The 13,459-nt window shown below is 35.7% G+C and overlaps 1 protein-coding gene across 9 annotated transcripts in view; it reads left to right on the top strand.

Moving 5' to 3' along the window:
- Ccdc88a (coiled-coil domain containing 88A) overlaps positions 1–13,459 on the top strand; it is a 157,076-nt gene that overhangs the window by 94,690 nt on the left and 48,927 nt on the right. For all 9 annotated transcript variants that reach the window (XR_009057257.1, XM_057772008.1, XM_057772009.1 and 6 more), the window contains exons 13-16: positions 3,714–3,898; positions 7,167–7,304; positions 8,635–9,705; positions 10,913–11,040. Coding sequence is in view for 8 of the 9 variants with exons in the window: in XM_057772008.1 (XP_057627991.1) it covers positions 3,714–3,898; positions 7,167–7,304; positions 8,635–9,705; positions 10,913–11,040 (1,522 nt within the window). In the remaining variant the exon portion in view is untranslated. The remainder of the gene's footprint in view (positions 1–3,713; positions 3,899–7,166; positions 7,305–8,634; positions 9,706–10,912; positions 11,041–13,459) is intronic.

The raw sequence follows: 13,459 nt of genomic DNA, 5'->3' as shown, positions 1-13,459 counted from the left end.
GCACAAACACAGCCACAAATACATATAAACAAAAAATGAAAATAAACTTTTTTTTCAGTTGAGATAGGGTTTCTCTGTGTAACTGTTCTAATTGTCCTAGAACTTTCTCTGTGAACCAGGATGACCTCAAACTCGAGTGCTGACACCACTACCCCCATCCAGCAAAAGTAAACCTTTTAGAACACCAAAATAAAAAGAAGTGAAAGATGACCATGCTAAGACTGTAGGACATCACTGAAAAAGAAGAGGAATGGAATGGTGTAACATATTCAGAGTTACAAAATTGATGTTATTAAAATGTTCATACTATCCACAGTGATCTATAGATTCACTGCAGTCTACTAAAATACAGTTTAAGTCCCAGAAATGATAAATAATATTGGATGTGGTGGTTATAGCCAGGACTCCAGAGCCAGATACAAGACGGTCACAAGTTCAAATCTTGTCTAGGTAGTGAATTCAAGACCAGCCTGACCTAAGAGAGTCCATCTTGAGAAACAAAGACATAAAATGGGGCAATGCTAATATTGATGTAAAAATATAAAGAACTATGAATAACTAAACATTCTGAAGGCTATAGAACACAGGGGAATCATAATACGTGATTTTAAAAGTCTACACATCTATACAAACAAAATAGCATACTGTACAAACAAATACTAACAACAACAAAAACAAAATAATAAACAAATGTAACAGAATAGCAAGCCCAAGGATAAATCCATGCATTTATGTTCAACTGAATTCTGACAAACATGACAGGGAAATGACACAGAAAATCATAAGTTTTTCAACAAAGGATGCTGGGAAAATTACATCTGTTGTAAAAAAGTAAATTAGACTGTGATTTCACACAAGTATAAAAGGATGAAAGGCAGGCTGGAGAGATGGCTCAGAGGTTAAGAGCATTGCCTGCTCTTCCAAAGGTCCTGAGTTCAATTCCCAGCAACCACATGGTGGCTCACAACCATCTGTAATGAGGTCTGGTGCCCTCTTCTGGCCTGCAGGCATACATGCAGACAGAATATTGAATACATAATAAATAATAAATATTTTTTTAAAAAAAAAGGATGAAAGGCTTAAATAAATGGAAGACCTGAAACTGTAAAACTACCAAAGAAAACACAGAGAGAAAGTTTCATGGTCTTGGTATAGGCACTTTAAAAAAAAAAAAAAATATATATATATATATATATATATATATATATATATATATATATCTCCAGATCACAAACAGCAAAAACAAAAAAGTTTCTGTACAAAATGAAACAAGATAGTTTATAGCATAATATGTTTGTGAAATACACATTTGATCTGTAAGAAGCTCAATAGTTTAAAAACAAGTAACCTTATTAAATACTGATCTGAGAACCAGGAGAAGTAGTTGGATAGTAGAGTTCTTTCATAGCATGCACAAAAGAGCAATTCCCAGGACCACATATATACACACAAAAGAGGCAAAGAATATCAGTAGTAGGCATTTCTTAAAACATGACAGTACATAAAAAGACGTTGAGTGCCTTAATCCTCATAAAGATGAAAAGCCACAGTCTATCTGCACTCCCCATTGTTACAGTGGCTATTAAAAACACGGAAGATAAGCACATACATCACTTTTCTCTTTGTTGTGATGTCTGACAAAATAGCTTAAGGATGGAAGAGTTGTTTGGGCTCATGCTTTAAAAGGGTACTGTCCATCCTGGCAAAGATGACAGTGCAGGAGCATGAGATAGATGGTGACGTTGTAGACACAGTTGGTCAGGAGAGGGAGAATAGCCCTGGTGCTCAGCTCCATTCAGCCTTTGACCCCAGCCAATAAGATTCACTCACATTTCTCCTTACTCTTAGCCACACTCAGAACTGTATCTCCTAGGTGATTCCAAATATAACCAAATAGACAAATGAAAATTAGTCATCACACTGAGGTTGTGGAGAAGAGGAACTTAATGCATACTCTTTTAATTGCAGTGTAAATTAGTATACCCAATGTGGAAAATAGGTTTCTCAAAAAAACAGCAAACAAAATAACATTTGATCCAGCAGTCCTACTCCTGGGAGTATACATAGCCAAAATTTGTAAAGTTTATGAAAGATATCTGCACTTTCATGTTTATTCCAACAGTATTCACAGTCATCTAGGTTAGTGCATTTGTCGTGTGTAAAGGTAAATACTATATGATAGAGCATGCTTGAACTTGAGGGATATTACGTCATATGTAATGAACCATGTGAAAAAGTAAATACTACATGATCTTGTGGGATCTTTAAAAGTTTGCTTGTTAAAATGAGCTGTTGGACAACGGGCACAGGATTTCAGATAGGAATAAGTTCATAAGGTCTGTTATACATCAGTGGTTGCAGTTAATAGCAGTCATTTATTTGTATGCTTGAGAATTGCTAACAGAGTAAAATTTAATGTTTTAACCACAAAAATATGTATAGTAATACATATCTTTCATACCCTCATTTAGCTATTCCATAGGTGTATATGTGTGTGTTAGAAATATAAATTTTACTTGTCAGTTAAAAATAAGTATGTTGGTACTAACATGAGAACCTAAATAAATTATGTGAAAATGTACATTTAAGATTAACATAAATACTGTCTCGAAAAAACAAAACAAAAAAAAGATTAACATAAATAAGCCAGGTGGTGGTGGTGCATGCCTTTAACCTCAGCAATTGGGAGGCCGAGGCAGGCTTATCTCTGAGTTCAAGTCCAAACCTAATCTATAGAGCAAGTCCTAGGGCTGCCAGGGCTATAACTTTTCAGAACAAATCCTGTCTTGAAAAACAAAATAATAAGAAATAACATAGATAATTTCCATAATTCTCAGTTTTTGACATTCTTCAGTGATAATAATGGAAAATTATAGGAATTAGTTATTTTGTAGATCAAACCATTTATATAATTTGAATAAACTGTGCAAAGTGCCATATTGTAACAAGTGAACTTATTTTGTTCTTGTTTAAATATCTAATCCAGGTTGAATTGACAGTGATGCTATACTTAAGAATGATGGGAGTAGAGAAATTGCTCAGAAGCTAAGAGCACTGCCTGCTCTTCCAGAGGTCCTGAGTTCAATTCCCAACAACCATGTGGTGCTCACAACCATCTGTAATGGGATCTGGTGCCCTCTTCTAGCATGTAGGCATATATGCAGGCAGAGCACTAATCCATAGATAAATAATTTTTTTAAAAAAAATCTACTTATGAAAATGCTTTGTCATGACAAAATAGAGCAGATGGTGGTGGTCTTTGCTCCTAAGCTGAACGTTAGCATCTTAATCCAGAATATGAACAATATATAAGATCTTCAAATCGTTTTTAAGGGTTCTTCTTCAGCTGCCTTTTAATCTTTGAAATTGCTCCAAAATTTTATGATATGCCTTATATTTCTTATTTGAGTCAAGGTGATCTTGTAAAGATTGCAGGATAATAACTGTAATTTATAGAGTAACCCAAGATTCGTTGACATGGACATGGCCATTACCAAATAATTTCTCATGAGTTAGAATTCTATAGTCTCTTTAGTCTAAACTGTATTTGTTAGAATCTCAAGACTTTGTTTCATTTGGTGTTTTAATAGTGTCTCCTATATAACTTATGTTTTATGAGGTTAAAGATCAATGTCAGGATACATTAGAAGTCAACATTTTTAATATTAAAAAGTAAAAATAATTTACCAGTGACATATTTTTCGATATTATAGCACCACAGAAATCCTTGGGCCATGAGGTAAATGAGTTGACTTCCAGTAAGTTATTAAAGTTAGAGATGGAAAACCAAAGCTTGACAAAAACTGTAGAAGAACTTCGGAGTACTATGGACTCTGCAGAAGGCAACACTTCCAAAATCCTGAAAATTGAAAAAGAAAACCAGAGACTGAATAAAAAGGTAAATAAAAATTCAATTTTTATTGTAATGTTCAATGTTAGTATATAAATGTTAATATATAAATGTTAGTACATTTATTTTCCATTTGTAATGTATTGTTTAAGCTTTTTTTAAGTATTCTTAAATGGAATGGTTGCACCGAACCCTCTGACTGTCATCCAGACTCAGTCAGTAATAGTGAGCTGAATTTGGGGCTGGGCATTCAGCTCAGTGGTAGAGCAATTGCCTGGTAATATGGAGAATTCCTTGGTTCAATCCCCAGTACTTCAAAGAAAGAAATTTAAGAATCCAACTTGCAGCTAATCTTACTTTATTACTTCCTGTTTCCTCTTCATGACCATGGGATCAGTGTATCACTTTGAAAACAAAACATTAGAATGTTAATCTCCAAAAAGTAAGGAGTTTTTAGAAAACAAGAACAATGATGTCACAGCAGAAAAATTACCTTTTTAAAGGTTTTATTGTTTGTTTTTAGTTTATGTATACGGGTGTTTGGCCTGCTTGCATGTGTGTGCACTGTATGCAGGGTCTGCGGAGGCCAGAAGAGGGCATCAGATCCCCTGGAACTGGCATTGCAGGCAATTATGAGCTTCCCTGTGGGTGCTAGGACTCCAATTCTTGTCTTGTGCAGGAGCAGCTAGTGCTCTTAATTACTTAGCCCTGTCTCCAGGCCTCTTACTCCCCCAAATTAACTTTTTGTTGTTAAAAACAAATTTGTATTACCCAGGTCACTCTCAAATCTCATGAATTGTAAGCAGTCACCCTACCTCAGCCTCCTAAGAGTCTAAGACTGTAGAGCACTACTTCATTAAAAAAAAAAAAATCGCTGGGCGGTGGTGGCGCACGCCTTTAATCCCAGCACTCGGGAGGCAGAGGCAGGCAGATCTCTGTGAGTTCGAGACCAGCCTGGTCTACAGAGCTAGTTCCAGGACAGGCTCCAAAGCCACAGAGAAACCCTATCTTGAAAAACCAAAAAAAAAAAAAAAAAAAAAGCCTTTGGAGGCCGGGCCGTGGTATGCGCCTTTAATCCCAGCACTCAGGAGGCAGAGACAGAAAGATCTCTGTGAGTTCGAGGCCAGCTTGATTTACAGACGGAGTTCCAAGACAGGCACCAAAGCTATAGAGAAACCCTGTCTCAAAAAACTAAAAAATAAAAAATAAATAAAAAGAGAAAAAAATCCTTTGAAAAGTACTTCAAAAGTTTTTGTCAAGTTTTTCCACTTTTCTGACTTTATTCTGGTTTTTATTTTTTACATTGAGTTTTTTGTTTGTTTGCTTGAGACAGGGCTCACTGGCATGGAACTTGCTATGTAGACCAGGTTGGCTTCAAACTCATGGGGATTGAGTGCTGGGACTAACAGGTTATGTGCCACCATGGCTGGCTATGTTGTGCAGTAGGCTGACTACAGCTAAGAGATGTATAATCAATTACTGTATTACCAAAGTCTTCGAATTAGCATGTAAGTCCCCTCCGTTTCTCCTAGCGTGTTTTCTGCTGACAGAATTAGGTATGTTATAATTTGTCCACAGTCTAGATTATGTTGCTTGCTTCCCTTGTTTTGTCACTTAGCAAGTTCTTTTGTATTCTGTATTTCTTCTTTTATCCACAGACTAAATGTGCTTTAAAATGATTTTTTTAACCAAGAATATTTGTAGAGTATGTGTATATTTAATTTAGGAGGCATGTCTTGTTGTCTGCTTTCTGTTTTTTGTGATGTTACAGAAAGTTTAGTTCCTGTGATTAATTAGAGGTTTATCAAATTCTGATATTCTAATTATATTATTGCTTCATAATTTGTTAATTGAATTTCAAGAAAGCTTCCTTTTGAAAGCTCCTGCTCTTAGATATGATTTACTCAAATCGTCAATCAGCTCTGGTATCCTTTCCCCTGACTCAGACTGTGAACTGGTTCCCCGTGCCCTCCTGAGAGAACTCAGACTGTTGGTTATGTAGTGTTTGTTTGAGCTCATGGATTTTAAAATATTTGAGGCAATTCAGCCTACCATATTTATTTTACTTACTGTCCAACTGTGGGCTGGTGAGAGCCTTTTAAAAATATTTTTTGAGATTATATCATTTTCCCCTACTATTTCTCTCTCTAGACCCTCCCCTGTATCTACTTCCTTTATGTGATTTCAAAATACCTGACATGAAAAAGTTATAAATAGGAAAAACTTACTTTACTCACAGTTTCAGAACTTCTCAGTCTACAGTGAACTTGCTCTGTGACTTTTTAAAATAGTTTTTATTTTTTATGTATTTGGGTACTTTTCCTCTATGTGTGCCTGTACACTGTGTGTGTCTGATCTCAAGGAGATCAGAAGAGGGCATCAGATCCCCTGGAACTAGAGTTATCATTGGTGGCGTGCCTCCACATGGGTGCTGGGAACTGAAACCCGGCCCTTTGAAAAAACAACCCTAACCACTGGGCCATTTCTCTGGCTCCTCCATTGCTTCTTGGCATGTGATGAAGCAGAACTCAATGGTCAGGAGCACGGAGGTGAGCAAAGGAAAGGAGAGAGTGGAGGGTGCAAGGACTCTAGCTTGTTACTTCCTGTAGCCCCTTTCTTGTAACACCATAGACTGGCAAGAGTAGAGCTCAGTGACTGAAGTGCTTGCCTAGTGTGGTCAGTACCACAGCATGAGGGGTTTAATCCCCACTACTGCATAAATAAGTAAACATTTGAAGTTTTGTCGGGAGGTGTGGCAAGGTCTCACTATTCATATGTCGCCGTGCCTGGCTGAAAATGTAAGCTTTTGCTGCAGTTTATTTCTTTGATATTATTCTTTTTTTTTCCTCCTTTTATTTTTGCCTTTTATTTTTATTCTTGCCTTTTATTTTTGCCAAGTCTCTTGTTTGCTGTTGTATCAAACTCCACATCTCTCTTTTTTGCCTTCCTGATCTTTTATAACTTCTTCCTTTCTTACTGAACTTTCTAGGCTAATGAAGATTGTATACTACAAATCCACTATAGCCAAGAGTTTTCCAGTGAGATCTGGGCAGTCCTCATTAGTACATGATACTCACTTCTTGCTCTGCCTTTGTATTTCAAAATACAAATTTGTCTTAACATGAAGAGAGAAAAAGAGTCATGTTTGTCGATTTTATGTGGCTAATTAAATTAACATGGAATGCTACTTGAAATTCTATATGAGATTCTTAACTTTTACCATTTGGATATTAAAATGATTTTAATTTTAGTCTTTTGATAAAAAATGTTTTGTCTGTTATGTATTATGTTGGTTTTGTGATTTAATTTTCTCTAGGTTGAAATTCTTGAAAATGAAATTATTCAAGAAAAACGAAGTCTTCAGAATTGTCAAAATTTAAGCAAGGATCTAATGAAAGAGAAAGCTCAGCTTGAAAAAACAATTGAAACGCTTAGAGAAAATTCGGAGAGGCAGGTTCGTGTATTTCTCACTCAAACAATTGTTTTAAAGTAAATGTTTATACACCACTGCACGGAAACCTCCTAGAACATTCTAGATTTCTGATTAGCTGCAATGAGCTCCCTTTTATGTATAGTTTTGCTTCTGCCATTTCACTGTAACCTGCCGTCTTTTACAGTTTAAAAATTTTAAGTCATCCTCTGTATCCCCGTTTCCAGAAATCAGCAGTCTATAATCCTAAGTTGTCTGTTGTTCTCAGTAGCTCCCAGGCCATGCACGTGAATGGTTGTGTTGCCCATACAAGTTCCCCCTTGTAGATCCACTACTGCCCACTACTGCTTGTCACCCTTGTGTAACAGTGTCACCTGTTCTTACTTGATAATGGCCCTAAGCTGCAAAATAGTAACATTAGCTATTCATGTCAGAGAAGCTGGTAAGTACTTCCTTAAGATGAGAAGTTTCAAGTTTTCCATGTAGTAAGGAAAGGAAAAATACACTGAGACCTATGATAAGATTAATGTTAATCTTCTTACTGTGCCTAATAAATTATCAGCATGGTGTGTGGAAACAAAGCAGTACGTACAGACTTAGAACTCTTTGCAGTTTCAGACACTCATGGAAGATCTTGAAATATATTCTGTCTTAGGGAGGAATCGCTATATTGTCTTACATATTCTATGTCATATATTTTAGAAACTTTGAAGAGAAACTTAGAAAATTTAAATTGCTAGTTTGCTTAATAATGATAATTTATTATGAATGTTCTTCAGTTCCTGTGCTTTTAGGTGTCTGTAGAATAATTTCCCTGAAGATTTTAAAGAGAAGTTGTAGAAAATGCACAGTACTCCCTCCCCAATAACAAGGGAGAAGTGAGATGACAGAACAGGTTATGCTGCAAATTGGATAATTTGTTTTTAGATGTACTAGCTCATATTGTTATTTATATGTTACCCAATTAAAAGTTTCTTTTAGAAATGATTACACATACACACAAACAAGTAATGTACACATCTTGTGTAGGTATGCAATATAAAGATTATTTAATGAAAATTAAAACCTTAGATCTTTAAAGATATTTGAAGTAGATTTACTCTAAACAATCTGAAGATCATTTTAATTGTAAATACTTTTCTTTTAGATATTCCTTTAGATTATAAAACCCCTGAAAACATGAACTTTAGTGGCCTGACAGTACATATACAAAGTGACCTTTCAGTAAATATTTTTCATATTAAAACATAAGCCATGCACTCTAGTATCCATGTTATTTCCTTGTTAGTTTTTGATAGTTTAAAGACTGTGTTTATTCATTGTAAGCTTACATTTTATTCTTTGTTTTAATTAGATTAAAATATTGGAGCAGGAAAATGAACATCTGAATCAAACAGTGTCTTCTTTACGGCAACGCTCCCAGATTAGTGCTGAGGCCAGGGTGAAAGACATTGAAAAAGAAAATAAAATTCTCCATGAATCTATCAAAGAGACAAGTGGAAAACTAAGCAAGATTGAATTTGAAAAAAGACAAATAAAAAAAGAATTGGAGCATTATAAAGAAAAAGGAGAGCGAGCAGAGGAGCTTGAAAACGAGTTGCAGCATCTTGGAAAAGAAAATGAATTGTTACAGAAGAAGATAACTAATTTAAAGATTACTTGTGAAAAAATTGAGGCATTAGAACAAGAAAATTCGGAGCTAGAGAAAGAAAATAGAAAATTAAAAAAAACTTTGGATAGCTTTAAAAACCTTACTTTTCAGTTAGAATCCCTAGAAAAAGAGAATTCCCAACTTGATGAGGAAAACTTGGAGCTGCGAAGGAGCGTGGAGTCTCTGAAGTGCGCAAGCATGAAAATGGCCCAGCTCCAGCTGGAGAACAAGGAGCTGGAGACTGAGAAGGAGCAGCTGAAGAAGGGCCTGGAGCTCATGAAAGCCTCTTTCAAGAAGACAGAACGCTTGGAAGTGAGCTACCAAGGGCTAGACACAGAAAATCAAAGGCTACAGAAAGCTCTGGAAAATAGCAATAAAAAAATCCAACAGTTAGAGAGTGAGCTACAAGACTTAGAGATGGAAAATCAAACATTACAAAAAAACCTAGAAGAACTGAAAATATCTAGCAAAAGACTTGAACAACTAGAAAAAGAAAATAAATCATTAGAACAAGAGACGTCTCAACTTGAAAAGGACAAGAAACAGCTGGAGAAGGAAAATAAGAGACTCCGGCAACAAGCAGAAATAAAAGATACCACATTAGAAGAAAATAATGTGAAAATTGGAAATCTGGAAAAAGAAAACAAAACTTTATTTAAAGAAATTAGTGTATATAAAGAGTCCTGTGTTCGTCTGAAAGAATTAGAGAAAGAAAACAAGGAGCTTGTAAAAAGAGCAACTATTGACATGAAAACCTTGGTGACGTTACGTGAGGTAAGTGTGTTCACCTCAGCTCAACTATTGACATGAAAACCTTGGTGACATTAAGTGAGGTAAGTGTGTTCACCTCAGCTCAACTATTGACATGGAAACCTTGGTGACGTTACGCGAGGTGAGTGTGTTCACCTAAGCTCGACTATTGACATTGTTATCTTTGTACCCCACATTTATTGAGCCTATTTTTCACTTGGACCATCTTTTGTATACTTCAGTGAATTTTGGAATTGGAACTAGAAGCAATTTCTAACTTTCCTATTTAGATGAAAAGTTTAAATTACATTTTAAAAATGTTAGTAATAAGGTATTATTAATTAGAGTGATTTTACCAGGGGAATAAAGGAATCACATGTAGATTATAGTCAAATCGATATAATTTCACAACCAGTCATTTAAATATTGTTTAACTTTCATATTAGCAAACAAGTTCAGAAATATTAACTTAACTCAGAATCACAGAATTAATAAAAGAATTAAATTTCTGCATTCAATCTCAGATCTTTCAAACTCCAAAGCCCTGTGATTTTTGAGATGCCTGAGAATGGAAATCAGGTTCAACTTAAACTGCAACACTGCACTATAGAAAATTCTGACATAAGATTAGGTTGGTGATATCTCTTATAATACTTGCTACATCAGAATATGTCAGAAAATAGGGTCTGTAGTCATTCTCAGGTATGGGAATGGATGTTGGCATGAGGACCGGGATACCTTACAGTTCTGTGGTCTGCATTTCTATTGGAAGGCATTAAGAAGGAACTTCCCAATATGAGCAGCAGGCCAATAAACATGTTCCTGATTCTTCAGATCAATGTGTTAGGCCTATTCTAGGAACCAATGTGCATGTAGGTTTTTGTGCTTCTTTAAAGACCTTGAGTGTGTTGGAGGTTCCTTACAGTTTTCAAACCTATCTTGTGTGTTTACTAGGAAAGAGTTTCTTCTCATTTTATAACATAGCATTATAAAGAAGTAGCAGCACATGGAAAGAGTTTGTTTCTAATAAAAATGTTTTTCCAACAGTAATTTGAACAAGAGATTATTAAATGGTTTCAGCTTGGGTGTAATATACTACTTAGCTACTTCTTGGTAATAAAGACAGTGTCAGTGACCTTATCTGGTTGAAATTGACTTCTGTTGTAGTAATTAGAGTCTTGAGTGACTTTCTTTTCTTGACATATGAGTTGTACATTCTTTTTAAAATAAGGACTTAGTGAGTGAAAAATTGAAGACACAACAAATGAACAATGATCTCGAAAAACTAACGCATGAGCTTGAGAAGATAGGTTTAAATAAAGAACGACTCTTACACGATGAGCAAAGTACTGATGACAGGTGAGTACTGTGTGTGTTTAGCAAATCACTGTAGTTTTTATCTGGGGAAATTTTGCCCAAACATTAATATCTTGTTTCTGGTTTCTTCCTTCTTTTGGAGAAAGTTCTGTAAGAACAGAAAGAATTGAATAAAGACAACCCAATAACTAATAAGAAGACAATTCATATAAAAGCAAGATGCCAAAAGTGGCAGAAGATTAGAAACCACCTTTGAGAGTAGAGTGAAGGACCGAAAAACAAAACATTCCTTTCAGGAAATATGTTAACTAGCCTTTTGGTTTTCATTTGGCTAAGTGGCTCAGTTCTTTTATTTTGTTGCCAGACATGGACCAAAAGGAGAAAAATATAAAACAAATGAAAATACATATTGAGAAGCAATTAGTGTCTAAAAATGATGTGGACAAACAGTATAAAAATCACTCTTTAACTTTTAAAATGGTTGATACAGATTTCTTTTAAAATTTTTGTTCTTCAATGTTAATCATAGTTTTTTAGTTAGGAATAATCTGATTTTGTTTTGTTTTACAAAACAGGGTTTCTCTGTACAGCCGTCGCTGTCCTGGAACTTGTTCCGTAGACCGCACTGGCCTTGCAGTCACAGAGATCTACCAAGTAGTCTTTTATTTAGTATCCAAAGGGCCATGTGTTTCAACTAGACTTAAGAAAACTGCTTTGTGGGCCAATAAGAAGGCTCAGTAGGTAGAGGCTCCTGAGGCCAAGTCTATAAGCATAAATCTCAGGAATCACATGGTAGAAGGGAACCAACTCGTGCAAGTTTTCTTCTGACCTCCGTACACATGCTGTGGCTCGCATGCTCCTACACAAGTGCACACATACATAGACACAAACAAATGTAATTAACCTTTTTCTATAATAATGTTATCTGAGGCTGGGGAGATGGCTCAGTGGATAAAGCCCTCACTTGGCAATCATGGAGACCAGAGTTAGGATCTTCAGGACTAACATGAAAGCCATGTGGGACATAGTGGCCACCTATAATCTTCAAGGCAAGCTTGCTAGATGGACAAACTGAAATTGTTCATTTTCTGGTTCATCAAGAGACTGAGCCTCAGTACATAAGAGTGATCTAGGAAGACACCAGATGTCCACTAGAATACATAATCACACACCATACACACAGAAAATAAAAAGAATTCTATTTTGTGTAGAATCGATTTTAATTCATTGGTACCATACATTGATACAAGTTACATTGTATTATTTACTATTCTAGCTTTGATATCTTATGCATGTATGTTAATACAGATTAATATATACAAATTAGGAAGAATTAATGCTTATTATTTGGTATTTAATAATGTAGTTTTGGGACTCGTCGGTAGGTTGAATATTTAAATGGTCAGCTCTGTAATGCAAAGAAATAATTTTAGGCATTTTCCTACTCAGTTATAAGTCGGGCAGCCAGGAGCCTAGAGATGGCACAGTGGTCAGAGAATACTTGCTGCAGCCCAGCAGTCGTTGGTGCACATCTTTAATCCCAGCACCTTAAAGATAGAGGTAGCCAGATCTCTGAGTTCAAGACCAGCCTTGTCTACAGAGAGAGCTCCAAGACAGCCAGGACTACATGGAGAAACCCGGTTTTGAAACAAAACAAGAACAACAAAAGTAGTTGTTGCTCTTGGAGAGGACAGGGATTTTATTCCTGGCACCCTTGTGATTGTGCAGAACCATCCCTAATTCCAGGGTCCTATCACTTTTTTCTGATGTCTATGGACACCAAGCATGGATATAAGTACATAGACATATATTTAGGCAAACATACCATAAAAATAAATAAATCTTAAAAAATATTTAAAATTTAAAAACAAGTCAGGCAACTGTTATTAAATTAACTTCCTGAGGAAAATCTTCATTTGATTTAATCAGAATGTTAATTGCCAATTTAATCAACTATCTTTAGATTCTAAATGTATACCATTTCTTTATTCAAATTACTTTCAGTTTATAGAACACTATATTTCAGTTTGTTGGCAAAGCATGTTCCGACCTAAGTGACACTTTCATTAAAAACTTATGAGCCCAGTTTCTTCGGGCTTTCACCTCTTCCAGCCCTTACTGTGCAGGACCCGGTATCTAAACCTGTGTTTGTTTGTTATCATTGTTATTATTGTTTTTTCAAGACAGGGTTTCTCTGTGCAGCCCTGGCTGTCCTGGAACTTGTTCTGTAGACCAGATTGGCTTTGAACTCTCAGAGATCCACCTGCCTCTGCCTCTGAGTGCTGGAATTAAAGGCCTGCATGGCCACACCCAGCTCCAGGTGTTTGTTTATGTAATATGAGCTTTTGGGATTGGGGGGAAAAACAGTATATTGTCAACTAAAACTTTCAGGAAATGTGATTGGAAACATTTGATAACTAAATTTGGGGAAAACAGAAAAGAATGCCATGTCTTAAGCCAC

This window comes from Chionomys nivalis, chromosome 6 (assembly GCF_950005125.1).
Source record: "Chionomys nivalis chromosome 6, mChiNiv1.1, whole genome shotgun sequence".
Classification (NCBI taxonomy): Eukaryota; Metazoa; Chordata; class Mammalia; order Rodentia; family Cricetidae; genus Chionomys; species Chionomys nivalis.
This window is presented reverse-complemented; position numbering and strand designations above follow the sequence as displayed.